General features: G+C 48.0%; 1 protein-coding gene across 1 annotated transcript in view; it reads left to right on the top strand.

Moving 5' to 3' along the window:
• The first annotated feature begins 3,702 nt into the window (after positions 1-3,702).
• Positions 3,703-15,255, top strand: part of LOC137353176 (inositol-trisphosphate 3-kinase A-like) — a 105,729-nt gene continuing 94,176 nt past the window's right edge. Inside the window, exons 1-2 of the mRNA XM_068019223.1 lie at positions 3,703-3,799; positions 4,070-4,176. Coding sequence (XP_067875324.1) covers positions 3,703-3,799; positions 4,070-4,176 — 204 coding nt within the window. The remainder of the gene's footprint in view (positions 3,800-4,069; positions 4,177-15,255) is intronic.

Raw genomic sequence — 15,255 nt, 5'->3', positions numbered from 1 at the left:
CCTAAAGTTTCCATCTCAGCGGGCAGCACGATCACTCACCCAAAAACTAGAGCGATGGGGCTGGCACAGAGACCTAGTGATGTAGTTATCACACTGCCACTTGGCACTGAACTGCCACTCATGTTGAATCGATGTTGCCAGTACATTAACTGTCATGATCTGCACAATGCTGAGTTGGAGTTCTATTTCCCTTACGTTCAGCACTAGCATCTGACTTTCACCTCCAACAGGTACATTGACGGAATCTTCAGAGGAGGAGCGTCACAAGACTCACGCACACCCTCCACCTGCTGGATGGGGTGGCACATGGTGAGAAGCACATAACATGTGAAAAGGAGCAGTGGCGAGTTCCCGTTCAAGGGCACAGGACAGATGTTGAGTCTCGGGGAGGTCATCCACTAAACGGATACGGGTGGGGCAGCAACAGGAGATGTGTGTTCACCTGTCACAAATTCCAGAGGCAGTACGCAGCATTGGAGAGAGATTGGATGGCTTCAGCTCCAGCATGAGTGCCGTGATGTCTCAGGTGTTTGTGCTGATGACCACCTCCTTTTAAAGTGTTGGACCACCTCATGGAGAATCAGATGCAGCGGGCCACTGAGTGCCTGCTACCCCACACCAGTGACCTACACACTCTGGCGGTGATCGTCCAAAGCACTGATCAAAGAATTGCCTTAATGGAAGAACGCCACACTCAACTCCAGCCAAGTGCTCTCCTTCTCTTGGTTAGCAGAGAAGCACAGGTGGGCCCTAAGAGGAAAAAGAATCAGAGACATGGATGATGGCAGTGGGGCCTCTTCTCAAGGTGCCCCCAGGTCACGGCCCTTGCCCTAAGCCTCTCTGATGGAGCCAGACGCATGGTGCGTCCTGTCCCCACGACCGAGTCTGCCCTTGCACAGGTCCAGGCGGGAGGCACTCTTTGGCAGGGCCCTCACAGACTCCAAAACCCAGAGAACGTCCACCACAGGCATCTGATATGTCAGCACAGGGGAATGAGGAGCCTGCTCGCTGAAGCCACAGGGGTAACATTGCATAAAAAGAAGAGAAAAAAGACACAGAAACGGTCTTAGCTGCACAAAGGGAGTCACTTGGGTGCTTATTACACTGTTACTGTCAGATAGGTTGTGTTTCTTCTAATGAAACCATGATTATGTCTGGTCTGATAATTGTCAGGGCGTTATTTGTGCTCCATACCATATTGAGCCAGGGCAGGTAAATGCTGGTGAATGATAGGTCATTGAGGATGAAAGGCTCAGAAAAAGCGTAATGGGCGGACGCCTGTTTGCAACAAGCAGGTTTGTTGTTAGAGACGGGAGGGGGGGTGCAAGAGGGGGGTAGGTGGTGGTGGTGGTGGTGGGGGGGGTGGTGGAGCTTGCTTTCACAGGGGTCATATGGGTCGAGTGCATTGCTGTATGCACAGTACTCATGAGGGCGTAGTGGGATTCTCGGGCCTGCAGGTTTGTGGATGAAGGCACCAACGGATGTTCCTGTGCCTCCTCCAGGGATCCCAGGGACTCTCCGCCATCCTCTTGTGCCAGCTCCAGTGCTCTCTGAATTGCCAAGTTGTGCAGGGCGCAGCATCCCACGACCGTCCGGGATTCCCTTGCCGGGCTGTGTTGAAGGGCGCCCCAAGGTTGGCCAAGGCACCTCATCATCGTATTGAGCAAGCCAATGGCTTCCTCTACAGTGATCCTGATGGTAATGGATCCCAGTGAGACTGACTATCTGTGGAGCCTATACCCCAGTGGCTGTGGGACCTGTGCCCCAGTGCACGTCAGTAACCTCATACAATAACCCTGCACATCAACCCTCCCCTCAGTACTACCCCTCTGACCTCATTAAAGCATACAAAATTCTTAGAGGGCCTGTTTCCACTGTCGGGAGAGTCTATAGCCAAGAGACACAATCTCAGAATAAGAGGTAGGCCAGTTAGGACTAAGATAAAGAGGAATTTCTTCATTCAGTGGGTGAAATTCTTTATCCCAGAGAGCTGTTGAGACTCAGTCATTGAGTATATTCAAGACAGAGATCGATAGATTTCTAGATATTAAAGATATCAATGGATATGGGGATAGTGTGGGAAAATGGCGTTGAGGTAGATCAGCCATGATCTAGTTGAATGGCGGAGCAGGCTCGAGGGGCCGAATGGCCTACTCCTGCTCCTATTTCCTATTTTCCTATATTCCTAGTGCCAGGAAACTCCCCATCGTGCTAAGCGGGACGGGGGAGTTTGTGCAGAGGGTGGAAATGTCCACCCTAATAATCAGATGTCAGGTGAAGAGAGGACTGGATTAGCTGTGATGCCCTCTGTGGTCAAGTAGCCTTTTAATGCACATTGTCTCGACTCTTGGAGGAAGAATGGACACTTAATGCAGCCGTGGAGACAGAGCAGGAAAATTGAATCTGCACTTAGTCATTTATCACCAGAGGGTGTTTTGCATCTGGATTAAATCAGTGCACTGAACTTAAATCACAGAACTGACCAGACAGGGCCAAAAAGGGTCAAACTGGGCCAGACAGGGCCAAGCCGGGGCAGACAGGGCCAAGCCGGGGCAGACAGGGCCAAGCTCAGCAAGGCAGAGCCAAGCTGGGCCAAGCAGGGGCAGACAGGGCCAAGCAGGGGCAGACAGGGCCAGACAGTACCAAGCTGGGGCAGACAAGGCCAGGTAGGGCCAACCTGGGGCAGCCAGGCAGAATCAGACAGAGCCAAACAAGAAGGGTCAGACCCAGATGGTGCCTGACAGACCATAAAGAACCAGCCAGGGACAGACGGGTTCAGACAGACCTGGACTTTATGAGCCAAACAGTCGGGTAGAGCTGGAAAAAAACAGACATGCAAACCGGCAAGAGGCAGACGAGCAGCAGGAAATTAAAGAGCCAGGTCCGTCAGCATGGGACTGAGGCACTGGGGAAATGTCAAATAGATGATCAATCCGGAGGTGCATTGAACAGGAGCTGCTTGGCCTGCTGTGGAATTCTCCACCTACTGAGCTGATCCTGATGGCAGGAGAAAGGCAGATATCGGGGAGGCCCCGGCTCAGGTGCTGGGATCACCAGGGGATGGGAACAGCTTTCTGCTGTAAAGCCCATCCCCTGAACACCTTCCTGTTTTCAATCTTTCCCCAATGCCCTTATTTGCATATGATAATGAGGGTCAGTGACGCTGCAGCTCCCAGTTTCCCAGTCACGACACACTTGGTGTAACTTAGACCAAAAGTTGTTGCCAGAATCAAATGGTTGGGAGGAAGGGTACTGTCAGCCTCACTGGCAGTTTCTGCAGCTGTGAACCACTTTTAGGGATTTTTTTCTTGTTGGACCCCACCGGGTTTTACCCCCATTGAAGAAAGGAAGACTTGTATTTCTATAGCTCCTTTCACAACATCAGGACATCCCAAAACAATGAAGTGCTTTTGAAGAGATGTCACTGTTGCAATGTAGGAAAAGCGGCATCAAATTGTGCATAGCAAGCTCTCATAACCACAACTTGATAATGAGCGGAATATGATTTTTTAAAAAATGATTTTGGTTGAGGGATGAATATTGATCAGGGCACCAGGGAGAACTGCCCTGCCTTTCTTCAAAATAGTGCCATGTTCACCTGAGAGGACGGATGGGCCCTCTATTTAACTCCTCATCCGAAAAACAGCACCTCCAACAGTGCAGCACTCCTTTTGAAGAGGTGACGAACGTAGTGGAAGGGAAATGTCTATGGATGTTGTTTATATGGACTTCCAGAAGGCATTTGATAAAGTCCCTCATAAGAGACTGTCAGCTAAAGCTGAAGCTCATGGAATTGAAGGCAAATTATTGACCTGGTGAGGAAATTGTTTGAGTCGCAGGAGGGAGAGAGTAGGGAAAATGGGCAGGTACTCAAATAGGCAGGTTTCACAGGATCTGTGTTGGGGCCTCAGCTATTTATTGTATTAACGATTTAGACAGAGGGTCAGAAAGCCACATATCCAAATTTGACAATGACACTGAGATAGGCGGCATTGTAAGCAGTGTAAATGGAACACGACAAACAGATATTGATAAATGAAGTGAATGTGTGAAATTGATTTCAATGTAGACAAATGTGAAGTCATCAACTTTAGACCTAAAAAGGATAGAATGGGGGACCTTCTAAATGGTGAAAAGCTAGAAACAGTGGAGGTCCACAGAGACTCGGAGGACCAGGTAAATAGATCATTAAAATGTTACGAATGGAATGCTGGCCTTTATATCCAGAGGACTGAAATGCCAGGGAGTAGAGGTCAGCTATTCAAAGCCCTGATTAGATCACATCTGGACTTACTGTGAGCAGTTCTGGTCACCACACCTTGGCCTTGGAGGGAGTGCAGTGTCGATTTACTAGAATGATATCTGGACTCCAAGAGTTAAATTACAAGGGGAATGTCAGAGGGGATTGTGAATACACAACATGGTATGAGATTAAAAGAAGGGATGGGGTCAGAGGGAAGTGAAGGGGAAGGGAGATCTGGAAGGGGGTTGGTACCCATGAGCTGTTGGAGCTTGCGTTCCTCAACACCTAGAGGAAGGGAAAAAGTTTTTTGTTAATGCATCGGATAAGATAGAGGATGAAATGAAACTGCGGAGCAGGACAGCTTTGAGACACAGTGAGTAGGCGTTGCTGAGAGAGAGGGCGAGTGTGTACATGTGGCAATGCATAGCACTGAGTGTGGATCTCAGGATGCAGCGAGTTCAGCAGGCTGAGAAACGTTGTATATCTTGGAGATACCTGTAATCCTGGGTGGATTCGAAACACGAAGGATGGAAGGATGGGTTCTGATGAAAGGTGACAGACCTGAAACATTAAATTTGTTTCTTTCCAACACTTTCTGTTTTTATTCCCGATTTCCAGCAACCGCAGTGTTTTGCCTTGATTAAATTACGAGAGTTGTATTCCCTTGAATTTAGAAGGTTAAGTTTTCAAGGAATTAAGGGGAACAAATAGGGTAGTTAGAGGAAAAATTATTTCTGCTAGTTGGGAAGTCTGCGACTAGGGGGCCATAGTTGACAAATTAGAGTCAGATTTTTCAGGAGCAAAATTAGGAAACACTTTTACACACAGAAGGTGGTAGAGGTTTGGAACTACCTTTCGCAAATGGCAATTAATGCTAGATCAATTGTTAATTTTAACCCTGTGATTGATAGATTTTTGTTATTCTAAAGTATTAAGGGATGTGGGGAAAAGGCAGGCATGTGGAGGTCGGTCACAGATCAGCCATCATCTCAATGAATGGCAGAACAGGCTCAAGGGGCTGAATGGACTCTTCCTGTTCCTATGTTGCACAGAGAGTGTCTGAGGAACTAAAGCTGGGTGCGGAGAGAGGGAAACATGAAGGATTGACAACAAATGAGAAAACTGCAACAATATCCTGAAAGTCGCTTGAAAGAAGAGAAAAAAGAGCCAGGAAGCAGGCTGAAAACAAAGGCACAAATCACCCACTAATATTGTTCTGACTGGGGTGCGAGACGGAACTTGGGGGAGGGGGGGGGGTTAAGTGGAGAGGTGGGGGGGGGGGCCTTGCTGGGTCCTTCCCACCTTATACAGAGTGCATTCTTGCACATTATGAGGGGTTTTGAATAAATAAGGAGAGGCTGTTTACACAAGGCTGGAGGGTCAGTAACCGAAGGGCACAGATTTAAGTTCATTGGCAAAGTGAGTTGTTATGATCTGGAATGCACTGCCTGAAAGGCCAATGAAAGACAGATTCAATAGTGACATTCAAAAGGAAATTCAAAAGGGGAAAATTTGCAGGGCTGTTGGGAAAAAGCAGGCAAGTGGGACAAACTGGACAGCATTTCAAAGGGGTAGTACTGGCATGATGGGTGGAGGAGTCATTAGTTAGTTGGTAGAAGAGCAAGGAGCAGTGATGGTGAAGGGTAGAGTGGATGCGGAGGTGAGGGAGGGAACTACACATGGAGGAGAAGGGGATCAGACGGGAGCTGCTGAGTGTCACAGATTCCCGCAACTTCCACCCCAAAATGTAGTCTGCTAACGTTGGTGGCTCTTTCCTGTATTATAACCACACACCCCCATCTCTCCACCCGCCCCCATCCTACCCCCCCCCACCCCACCATTCCCCATTCCAAAACCCCATCTCCCACCCTCCCCTATACCACCCCCCATTTCTCCACCCTCCCCCATCCCACCCCCACCATCTCCCCACCCTCCCCCATCTCTGACCACTGCCTCCCAACACCCAACTTCCCACCTCTCCCCCATCTCCCCCATCTCCCACAAGCTTCCCCATCTCCCACCCTCCCCAATCTCACTACAGCCACCCATCTCCCCACCACTGTTTTTCCCGCCCCACTTCTCCCCAGCTTCCACTATCTCCCTCCATACCATACCTCTAACAAACGGGAAAGAAAAGACAGAAAGAAAGAGAAACACAACAACAACTTTACATTTATGTAGTGCCTCTAATGTAGCTTAATGTTATCAGACAAAATTTGTCACTGAGCCACATAAGGAGATATCAGGATAGTTGGCCAAATGGTTGGTCAAAGAGGTAGGTTTTAAGGAGCATCTTAAAGGAGGAGAGAGAGAGGTGGAGAGGTTTAGGGAGGGAATTCCAGAGCTTAGGGCCAAGGCAGCTGAAGGCACGGTCGCCAATATTGGGGCGATGAACATCGTTGATGCTCAAAAGGTCAGAATTGGAGGAGCGCAGAGATCACGGAGGGTTGTGGGGCTGGAGGAGATTACAGAGATAGGGAGGGGCAAGGCCTTGGAGGCATTTGAAAACAAGGATGGGAATTTTAAAATCGAGGCGTTGCCAGGTCAGAAGCCAATGTAGCTCAACGAGCATGGGGGTGATGGGTGAACGGGACTTGTGCGAGTTGGGGCATGGACAGCAGAGTTTCAGATGATCTCACGTTTAGGGAGTGTGGAAGGTGTAAGGCCGGCCAGGAAAATATTGGAATAGACAGAGAGAGATGAAGAGAGAGAGGCTGAGAGAGAAAAACAGAGAGAGAAAGAGAGAGAGAGACCATTGTTACGACCCGGTGAGGAAAGTGTCAAGGGGTCCTCTCAGCCTTCACCTGGTCTTACCGTAACAGGGTTTATTTTTAAACACAATGTTTAGTGAATCCTTGTTCACCGCTTTCCAATTATAAGGCAAAGAAACCAACACCAAACAGGTTTTCTTAGGTTTAAAGAAGAAAAGTTGAAATTTATTAAACTCGAACTGAAACTCTAATTCAGTTGATGCCTACAGATACACGATGGGCCCACGCTATCATGCGTACACGATACACACATGCAAATAGAGACAGAAAAGAGCAGAAGGAAAATAAGGTGGAAAAATTTGACTGAAGAGTTTTTGTTACGGTTCTTCGAGCTCACTGTAGAGTCCTTGATTGGAGGTAGATCTTGCTTTTCAGTGGGGCACGGTATTCTTCTTAAACCTTGTTCGCTGTAGGAGACTTTTCTCTCTTGGGGTTCATGTGTCTTCAATGGATTCAGAGGTTTGTGAGAAAGAGATGGGAGCAGACAGGAGAGATTTTCTCAGTCCAGGAGCAAATAGTCCTTCTGAATTCAAACTCTTTGTGGCCAGTTCAAAAGAAAACCCTGGAACAGCCAGTTATTCATGTGACCAGCTGGTTTAACCAATCCTGCCCCTTTTGGATTGTATCCTTCTTAGCAGGCCCTGGAATGCGCTTCCTCACCTTCGATGTCTGTTAGTATGTAAATGTTTTTTTCCAGCCACGGCTGATCTGGTTAACAAGTCATTTCCTCGCTCCAGTAATGGTTAAAAATCAATGTTCATGACAAAATTGATGTGCCTCATTCTTGGCAGGCCTAGCATGACACCATATTCTTCAATTTACTCCATGTCAGAGTGTGACAGTTTCACAAGATTGCAGGCAGATAATCCTGGGAATCTCTGGATCCTGAACGTACCCAGGATTAGTGAATGAATTATGAAGGGATATTGGCAGGAGATATAAGATTCCCAGTGTCCATCATTGTCTGTTCCTATGCATTGTCAAGATCCACTAATAGAGATCAGAATCGGGTAGACTCATGTAATCATGATAGAGTCAGAGTTATATAGTACAGATAGAGGCTCTTCGGCCCATCGTGTCCATGCCAGCCATCTAGCACCACCTATCTATTCTAATCTCATTTTCCAGCACTTGGCCCATAGCCTTGTATGCTATGGCGTTTCAAGTGCTCATCTAAATACTTCTTAAATGTTGTGAGTGTTCCTGCCTCTACCACTCCTTCTGTCAGTGCGTTTCAGATTCCAACCACCCTCTGGGTGAAAATTGTTTTCCTCAAATCCCCTCTAAACCTCCTGCCCTTACTTTAAATCTATGCCCCCTGGTTATTGACACCTCCGCTAAGGGAAAAGGTTTCTTCAGATCTATCCTATCAATGCCCCTCATAATTTTGTATACCTCAATCAGGTCCCCCCTCAACCTTCTCTGCTCCAAGGAAAACAACCCACGTGTATCCAGTCTCTCTTCATAGCTGAAATGCTCCAGCCCAGGCAACATCCTGGTGAATCTCCTCTGCACCCTCTCCAGTCCAATCACATCCTTTCTATAGCGCGATGACCAGAACTGTACACAGTACTCCAGCTGTGGCCTAACTAGCATTTTATACAGCTCCATCATAACATCCCTTCTCTTATATTCGATATCTCTCGAGATAAGGAGGCCCAAAAGATCATAACATCCCTTCTCTTATATTCTATGCCTCGGCTAATAAAGGCAAGCATCCCATATGCCTTCCTCACCACCTCATCTACCTGTGCTGCTGCCTTCAGTGATCTATTGTCAAGTACACCAAAGTCCCTCTGACCCTCTGTACTTCCTAGGGTCCTACCATTCATTGTATATTCCCTTGCCTTGTTAGTCCTCCCAAAGTGCATCACCTCACACTTCTCAGGATTAAATTCCATTTGCCACTGCTCTGCCCATCTATATCATCCTGTAATCTAAGGCTTTCCTCCTCACTATTTACGACACCACCAATTTTGCTGTCATCTGCGAACTTACTGATCATACCTCCTATATTCATGTCTAAATCATTAATGTACACTACAACAGCAAGGGTCCCAGTAACGAACCCTGCGGTACACCCCTGGTCACAGGCTTCCAATCGCAAAAAACACCTTCGACCATTGTCCTCTGCCTCCTGCCACTAAGCCAATTTTGGATCCAGTATGCCAAAATGCCCTGGATCCCATGGGCTCTTACCTTCTTGACCAATCTCCCATGCGGGACCTTATCAAAAGCCTTACTGAAGTCCATGTAGACTACATCAACTGCTTTACCCTCATCTACACATCTAGTCACCTCCTTGAAAAATGAAATCAAATTTGTTAGATATGAGGGGAGGCGGTGGCGTAGTGATATTGTCACTGGACTGGTAACCCAGAGACCCAGGGTATTGTTCTGGGGACATGGGTTCAAATCCCACCACAGCAGAAGGTGGAATTTGAATTCAATTAATAAATCTGGAATTAAAAAGCTAGTCTAATGATGGCCATGAAACCATTGTCGATTGTTGTAAAAACCCATCTGGTTCACAAATGTCCTTTAGGGAAGGAAATCTGCTGTCCTTACCTGGTCTGGCCTACATGTGACTCCAGACCCACAGCAATGTGGTTAACTCTTAAATGCCCTCTGAAATGGCCCAGCAAGCCACTCAGTTGTATCTAACCGCTATGAAGTCAATAAAAAGGAATGAAACCGGACGGACCACCCGGCATCGACCTAGGCACTGGAAAAACGACAACGGCAAAACCCAGCACTGTCGACCCTTCAAAGTCCTCCTTACTAACATCTGGGGCCTTATGCCAAAGTTGGGAGAGCCGTCCCACAAACTAGTCTAGCAACAGCCTGACATAGTCATACTCACGAATCATACCTTACAGACAATGTCCCACACACTGCCATTAACATCCCCGGGTATGTCCTGTCCCACCGGCAGGACAGACCCAGCAGAGGTGGTGGCACAGTGGTATACAGTAGGGAGGGAGTTGCCCTGGGAGTCCTCAACATCGACTCTGGACCCCATGAAGTCTCATGGCATCAAGTCAAATATGGACAAGGAATCCTCCTGCTGATTACCACCTACCATCCTCCCTCAGCTGATGAGTCAGTACTCATCCATGTTGAACAGCACTTGGAGGAAGCACTGTGCTAATTGGGATAGATTTCGAGCAGATCTAGCAATGCAAAACTGGGCATCCATGAGGCGCTGTGGGCCATCAGCAGCAGCAGAATTGTACTCGACCACAATCTGTAACCTCATGGCCCGGCATATCTCCCACTCTACCATTACCAACAAGCCAGGAGACCAACCCTGGTTCAATGAAGAGTGCAGGAGGGCATGCCAGGAGCAGCACCAGGCATACCTCAAAATGAGGTGTCAGCCTGGTGAAGCTACAACACAGGACTATCTGCGCGTACCAAACTGCGTAAGCAGCATGCGATAGACAGAGCTAAGCGATCCCATAACCAACGGATCAGACCTAAGCTCTGCAGTCCTGCCACATCCAGCCGTGAATGGTCGTGGACAATTAAACAACTAACTGGAGGAGGTGGCTCCACAAATATCCCCATCCTCAATGATGGGGGAGCCCAGCACATCAGTGCGAAAGATAAGGCTGAAGCATTTGCAACAATCTTCAGCCAGAAGTGCAGAGTTGATGATCCATCTCGGCCTCCTCCTGAAGTCCCCAGCATCACAAATGCCAGACTTCAGCCAATTCGATTCACTCCACGTGATATCAAGAAACGACTGAAGGCACTGGATACTGCAAAGGCTATGGGCCCTGACAATATTCCAGAAATAGTACTGAAGACCTGTGCTCCAGAACTTGCCGCGCCCCTAGTCAAGCTGTTCCAGTACAGCTACAACCCTGCATCCACCCTGCAATGTGGAAAATTGCCCAGGTATGTCCTGTACACAAAAAGCAGGACAAGTCCAACCTGGCCAATTACCACCCCATCAGCCTACTCTCAATCATCAGTAAAGTGATGGAAGGTGTCATCAACAGTTCCATCAAGCAGCACTTGCTTAGCAATAACCTGCACAGTGCCGCTCAGTTTGGGTTCCGCCAGGGCCACTCAGCTCCTGGCCTCATTACAGCCTTGGCTCAAACATGGACAAAAGAGCTGAACTCAAGAGGTGAGGTGAGAGTGACTGCCCTCGACATCAAGGCAGCATTTGACGGAGTATGGCTTCAAGGAGCCCAGCAAAACCGAGGTCATTGGGAATGAGGGGGAAAACCCTCCGCTGGCTGGAGTCATACCTAGCGCAAAGGAAGATGGTTGTGGTTGTTGGAGGTCAATCATCTGAGCTCCAGAACATCACTGCAGGAATTCCTCAGGGTAGTGTCCCAGGCCCAGCCATCTTCAGCTGCTTCATCAATGACCTTCCTTCAATCATCAGGTCAGAAGTGGGGATGTTCGCTGATGATTGCACAATGTTCAGCACCATTCATGACTCCTCAGATACTGAAGCAGTCCATGTAGAAATGCAGCAAGACCTGGACAATATCCAGGCTTGGGCTGATAAGTGGCAAGTAACATTCGCGTCACACAAGTGCCAGGCAATGACCATCTCCAACAAGAGAGAATCTAACCATCTCCCCATGACATTCAATGGCATTACCATCTCTGAATCCCCCACTATCAACATCCTAGAGGCTACCATTAACCAGAAACTGAAATGGAGTAGCCATATAAATACCTTGGCTACAAGAGCAGGTCAGAGGCTAGGAATCCTGCAGTCAGTAACTAACCTCCTGACTCCCCAAAGCCTGTCCATCATTGACAAAGCACAAGTCAGGAGTGAGATGGAATACTCTCCACTTGCCTGGATGGGTGCAGCTTCAACAACACTCAAGAAGCTCGACACCATCCAGGACAAAGCAGCCCGCTTGATTGGCACCTCATCTACAAACATTCGCTCCCTCCACGACCGACGCACAGTGGCAGCAGTGTGTACCATCTACATGATGCACTGCAGCAATGCACCAAGGCTTCTTAGGCAGCACCTTCCAAACCCGTGACCTCTACCAACTAGAAGGACAAGGGCAGCAAAGACATGGGAACACCACCACCTGCAAGTTCCCCTCCAAGTCACACACCATCCTGACTTGGAACTATATCGCCGTTCCTTCACTGTCGCTGGGACAAAATCCTGGAACTCCCGTCCTAACAGCACTGTGAGGGTACCTACCCCAAATGGACTGCAACGGTTCAAGAAGGCAGCTCACCACCACCTTCTGAAGGGATTAGGGATGGGCAATAAATGCTGGCCTAGCCAGCGATGCCCACATCCCATAAATGAATTTTAAAAAACGATCTCCCCCTGACAAAACCATGCTGACTATCCTTGATTAATCCCTGCCTCTCCAAATGGAGATTAATCCTGACCCTCAGATTTTTTTCCAATAGTTTCCCTACCACTGATGTTAGACTCACCGGCCTGCAATTACCTGGTTTGTCCCTGCTACCTTCTTGAATAATGGTACCACATTAGCTGTCCTCCAGTCCTCTGGCACCTCTCCTGTGGCCAGAGAGGATTTGAAAATTTGTGTCAGAGCCCCTGCAATCTCCTCGCTTGCCTCACATAGCAGCCTGGGATACATCTCATCTGGGCCTGGGGTTTTAAGCCCGCTAAAACCGTTAATAACTCCTCCCTTTCAATGCTAATTTGTTCAAGTACATCTCAATCTCCCTCCCTGATCTCTACACCTACATCGTCCTTCTCTATAATGAACACAGATGAAAAGTAATCATTTAAGATCTCACCTACTTCCGCTGGCTCCACACACACTTTGGTCCCTCATGGGCCCTACTCTTTCCCTGGTTATCCTCTTGCCCTTAATATACTTATAAAACGCCTTGGGATTTTCCTTTACCTTGCCCGCCTGTGTTTTCTCATGCCCCCTCTTCGCTCTCCTAATTACTTTTTTAAGTAACGCCCTACACATTCTATACTCCTCTAGGGCCTCCGCTGTTTTCAGCCCTCCGAATCTGCCATAAGGCTCCTTTTTTTCCTTATCCAATCCTCTCTATCCCATGACATCCCTGGACTTGTTGGTCCCACCCTTCACCTTTATGGGAAGATGTTGGCCCTGAACTCTCACTATTTCCTTTTTGAATGACTCCCACTGGTCTGATGTAGTCTTTGCTACAAGTAGCTGCTCTCAGTTCACTTTGGGCAGATCCTGTTTTATCATATTGAAATCGGCCTTTCCCCAATTCAGTACCTTTATTTCCGGTCCACCTTTGTCCTTTTCCATAACTACCTTAAATCTTACAGAGTTATGGTCACTATCCCCGAAATGCTCCCCCACTGACACTTCTACCACTTGTCTGGCTTCATTCCCTAGGATTAGGTCCAGTACTGCCCCTTCTCTTGTTGGACTTTCTACGTACTGGCTCAAAAAGCTCATCTGGATGCACTTTACGAATTCCACCCCCTTTAAGCCTTTTGCGCCAAGACTATCCCAGTTAATACTGGGGAAGTTGAAATCTCCTATTATTATTATCCTATTATTTTTACATTTCTCTGAGATTTGCCTACATATCTGCTCCTCTATCTCTCCCTGACTGTTTGGAAGCCTGTAGTACGCTCCCAGCCAAGTGATTGCCCTCTTTTTGTTTTTAAGTTCTACCCATATGGCCTCATTTGAGGAACCTTCTAAGATATCATCCCTCCTTACTGCAGTAATTGACTCCTTGATCAGTAGTGCAATGCCACCTCCTCTTTCACCCTCCCCCCCCAGTCATGCCTGAAGATTCAATACCCTGGAATATTGAACTGCCAGTCCTGCCCCTCCCTCAACCTTGTCTCTGTGATTGCAATAATATCATTCCCATGTGTTAATCAACGCCCTCAATTCATCTGACTTACTTGTAAGACTCCTTACGTCAAAATAGATGCAATCTAGCCTTGCATTGTTCGCTTGTGCCTTAACAGGTCTATATTTGCTCTGCTTTCCAGACTGACTTCATTTCGCTTCTTTATTTGGCTGTGCATCACCCCCTCCTGTATCCCATCCTCCTGCCAAGTTAGTTTAAACCCTCCCCAACAGAACTAGCAAACTTCCCTGCAAGGATGTTGGTCCTGTTCCGGTTCAGGTGCAACCCGTCCGACTTGTACAGGTCCCACCTGTGCCTGAAACAGACCCAGTGATCCAGGAAACTAAAGCCCTCCCTCCTGCACCATGTCTTCAGCCACGCATTCATCTGCTCTATCCTCCTGTTTCTATCCTCACTAGCACGTGGCACCGGGAGTAATCCAGAGATTACAACCTTTGAGGTCCTGCTTTTTAATCTGCTACCTAGCTTCCTAAATTCTTGTTACAGGACCTTGTCCCTTTTTCTACCTATGTCGTTGGTACCAATGTGTACCACGACCTCTGACTGTTTACCCTCCCTCTTCAGAATGTCTTGCAGCCGCTCTGTGACATCCTTGACCCGAGCACCAGGGATCACACTTCCTATCGTCTATTAATCTAATTACGCTTCCTGCTGTCGTCATTTCAAGTGTTGAATCATTCAAGAGGCATTTTTTAATTGTTTTACTCCTCTGTGTCTGACTTATTCACTGCAACTAATAATGGGCAAGGTCACCTCACACACGAGGTGACAAACTCCACTGTACTGACTAACGCTTCCATTTACGTCTTTGTCCCCTTTTCTTTAATATATTTTGCCCTTAACCCCTACCTCCCCAGGTCCCAGCCACCAACAACCAGTTCCTGACTCTCAGCCTCCAGCCCCCATTCCCTGACCCTCAGCACCCAGCTCTCCATCAAGGCTACTTAATCTGACTCACAGGCTATGGAATAACGGGCACACCTCACCCTCAGACAGGGAGCTGGAATAATGGTAGCCCCGTCCATCACTATCAGACAGGAAGCTGGGATAACAAGGGTTGGTTGGGTTGGGGGTAGCGGGGTGGTGTGTGTGGAGAGCCCTCACTCCCAGGAGTCTAATTCAAGGCAACTCTGACTGACAAGGAGAGGAGCTCACTTTCTATTTCTTATTCTTAACCTGTATTCCCATGTTGTAGTCGCTCCCACAAGAGGAAACATCTTCCTGCTGTAGAGTCATAGAGTCATAGAGTTATACAGCACAGAAACAGGCCCTTCGGCCCATCGTGTCCGTGCTGGCCATCAAGCACTTATCTATCCTAATCCCATTTTCCGGCACTTGGGCAGTAGCCTTGTATGCTATGGCGTTTCAAGTGCTCATCTAAATACTTCTTCAATG

This window comes from Heterodontus francisci, chromosome 40, assembly GCF_036365525.1.
Source record: "Heterodontus francisci isolate sHetFra1 chromosome 40, sHetFra1.hap1, whole genome shotgun sequence".
Taxonomy (NCBI): domain Eukaryota; kingdom Metazoa; phylum Chordata; class Chondrichthyes; order Heterodontiformes; family Heterodontidae; genus Heterodontus; species Heterodontus francisci.
This window is presented reverse-complemented; position numbering and strand designations above follow the sequence as displayed.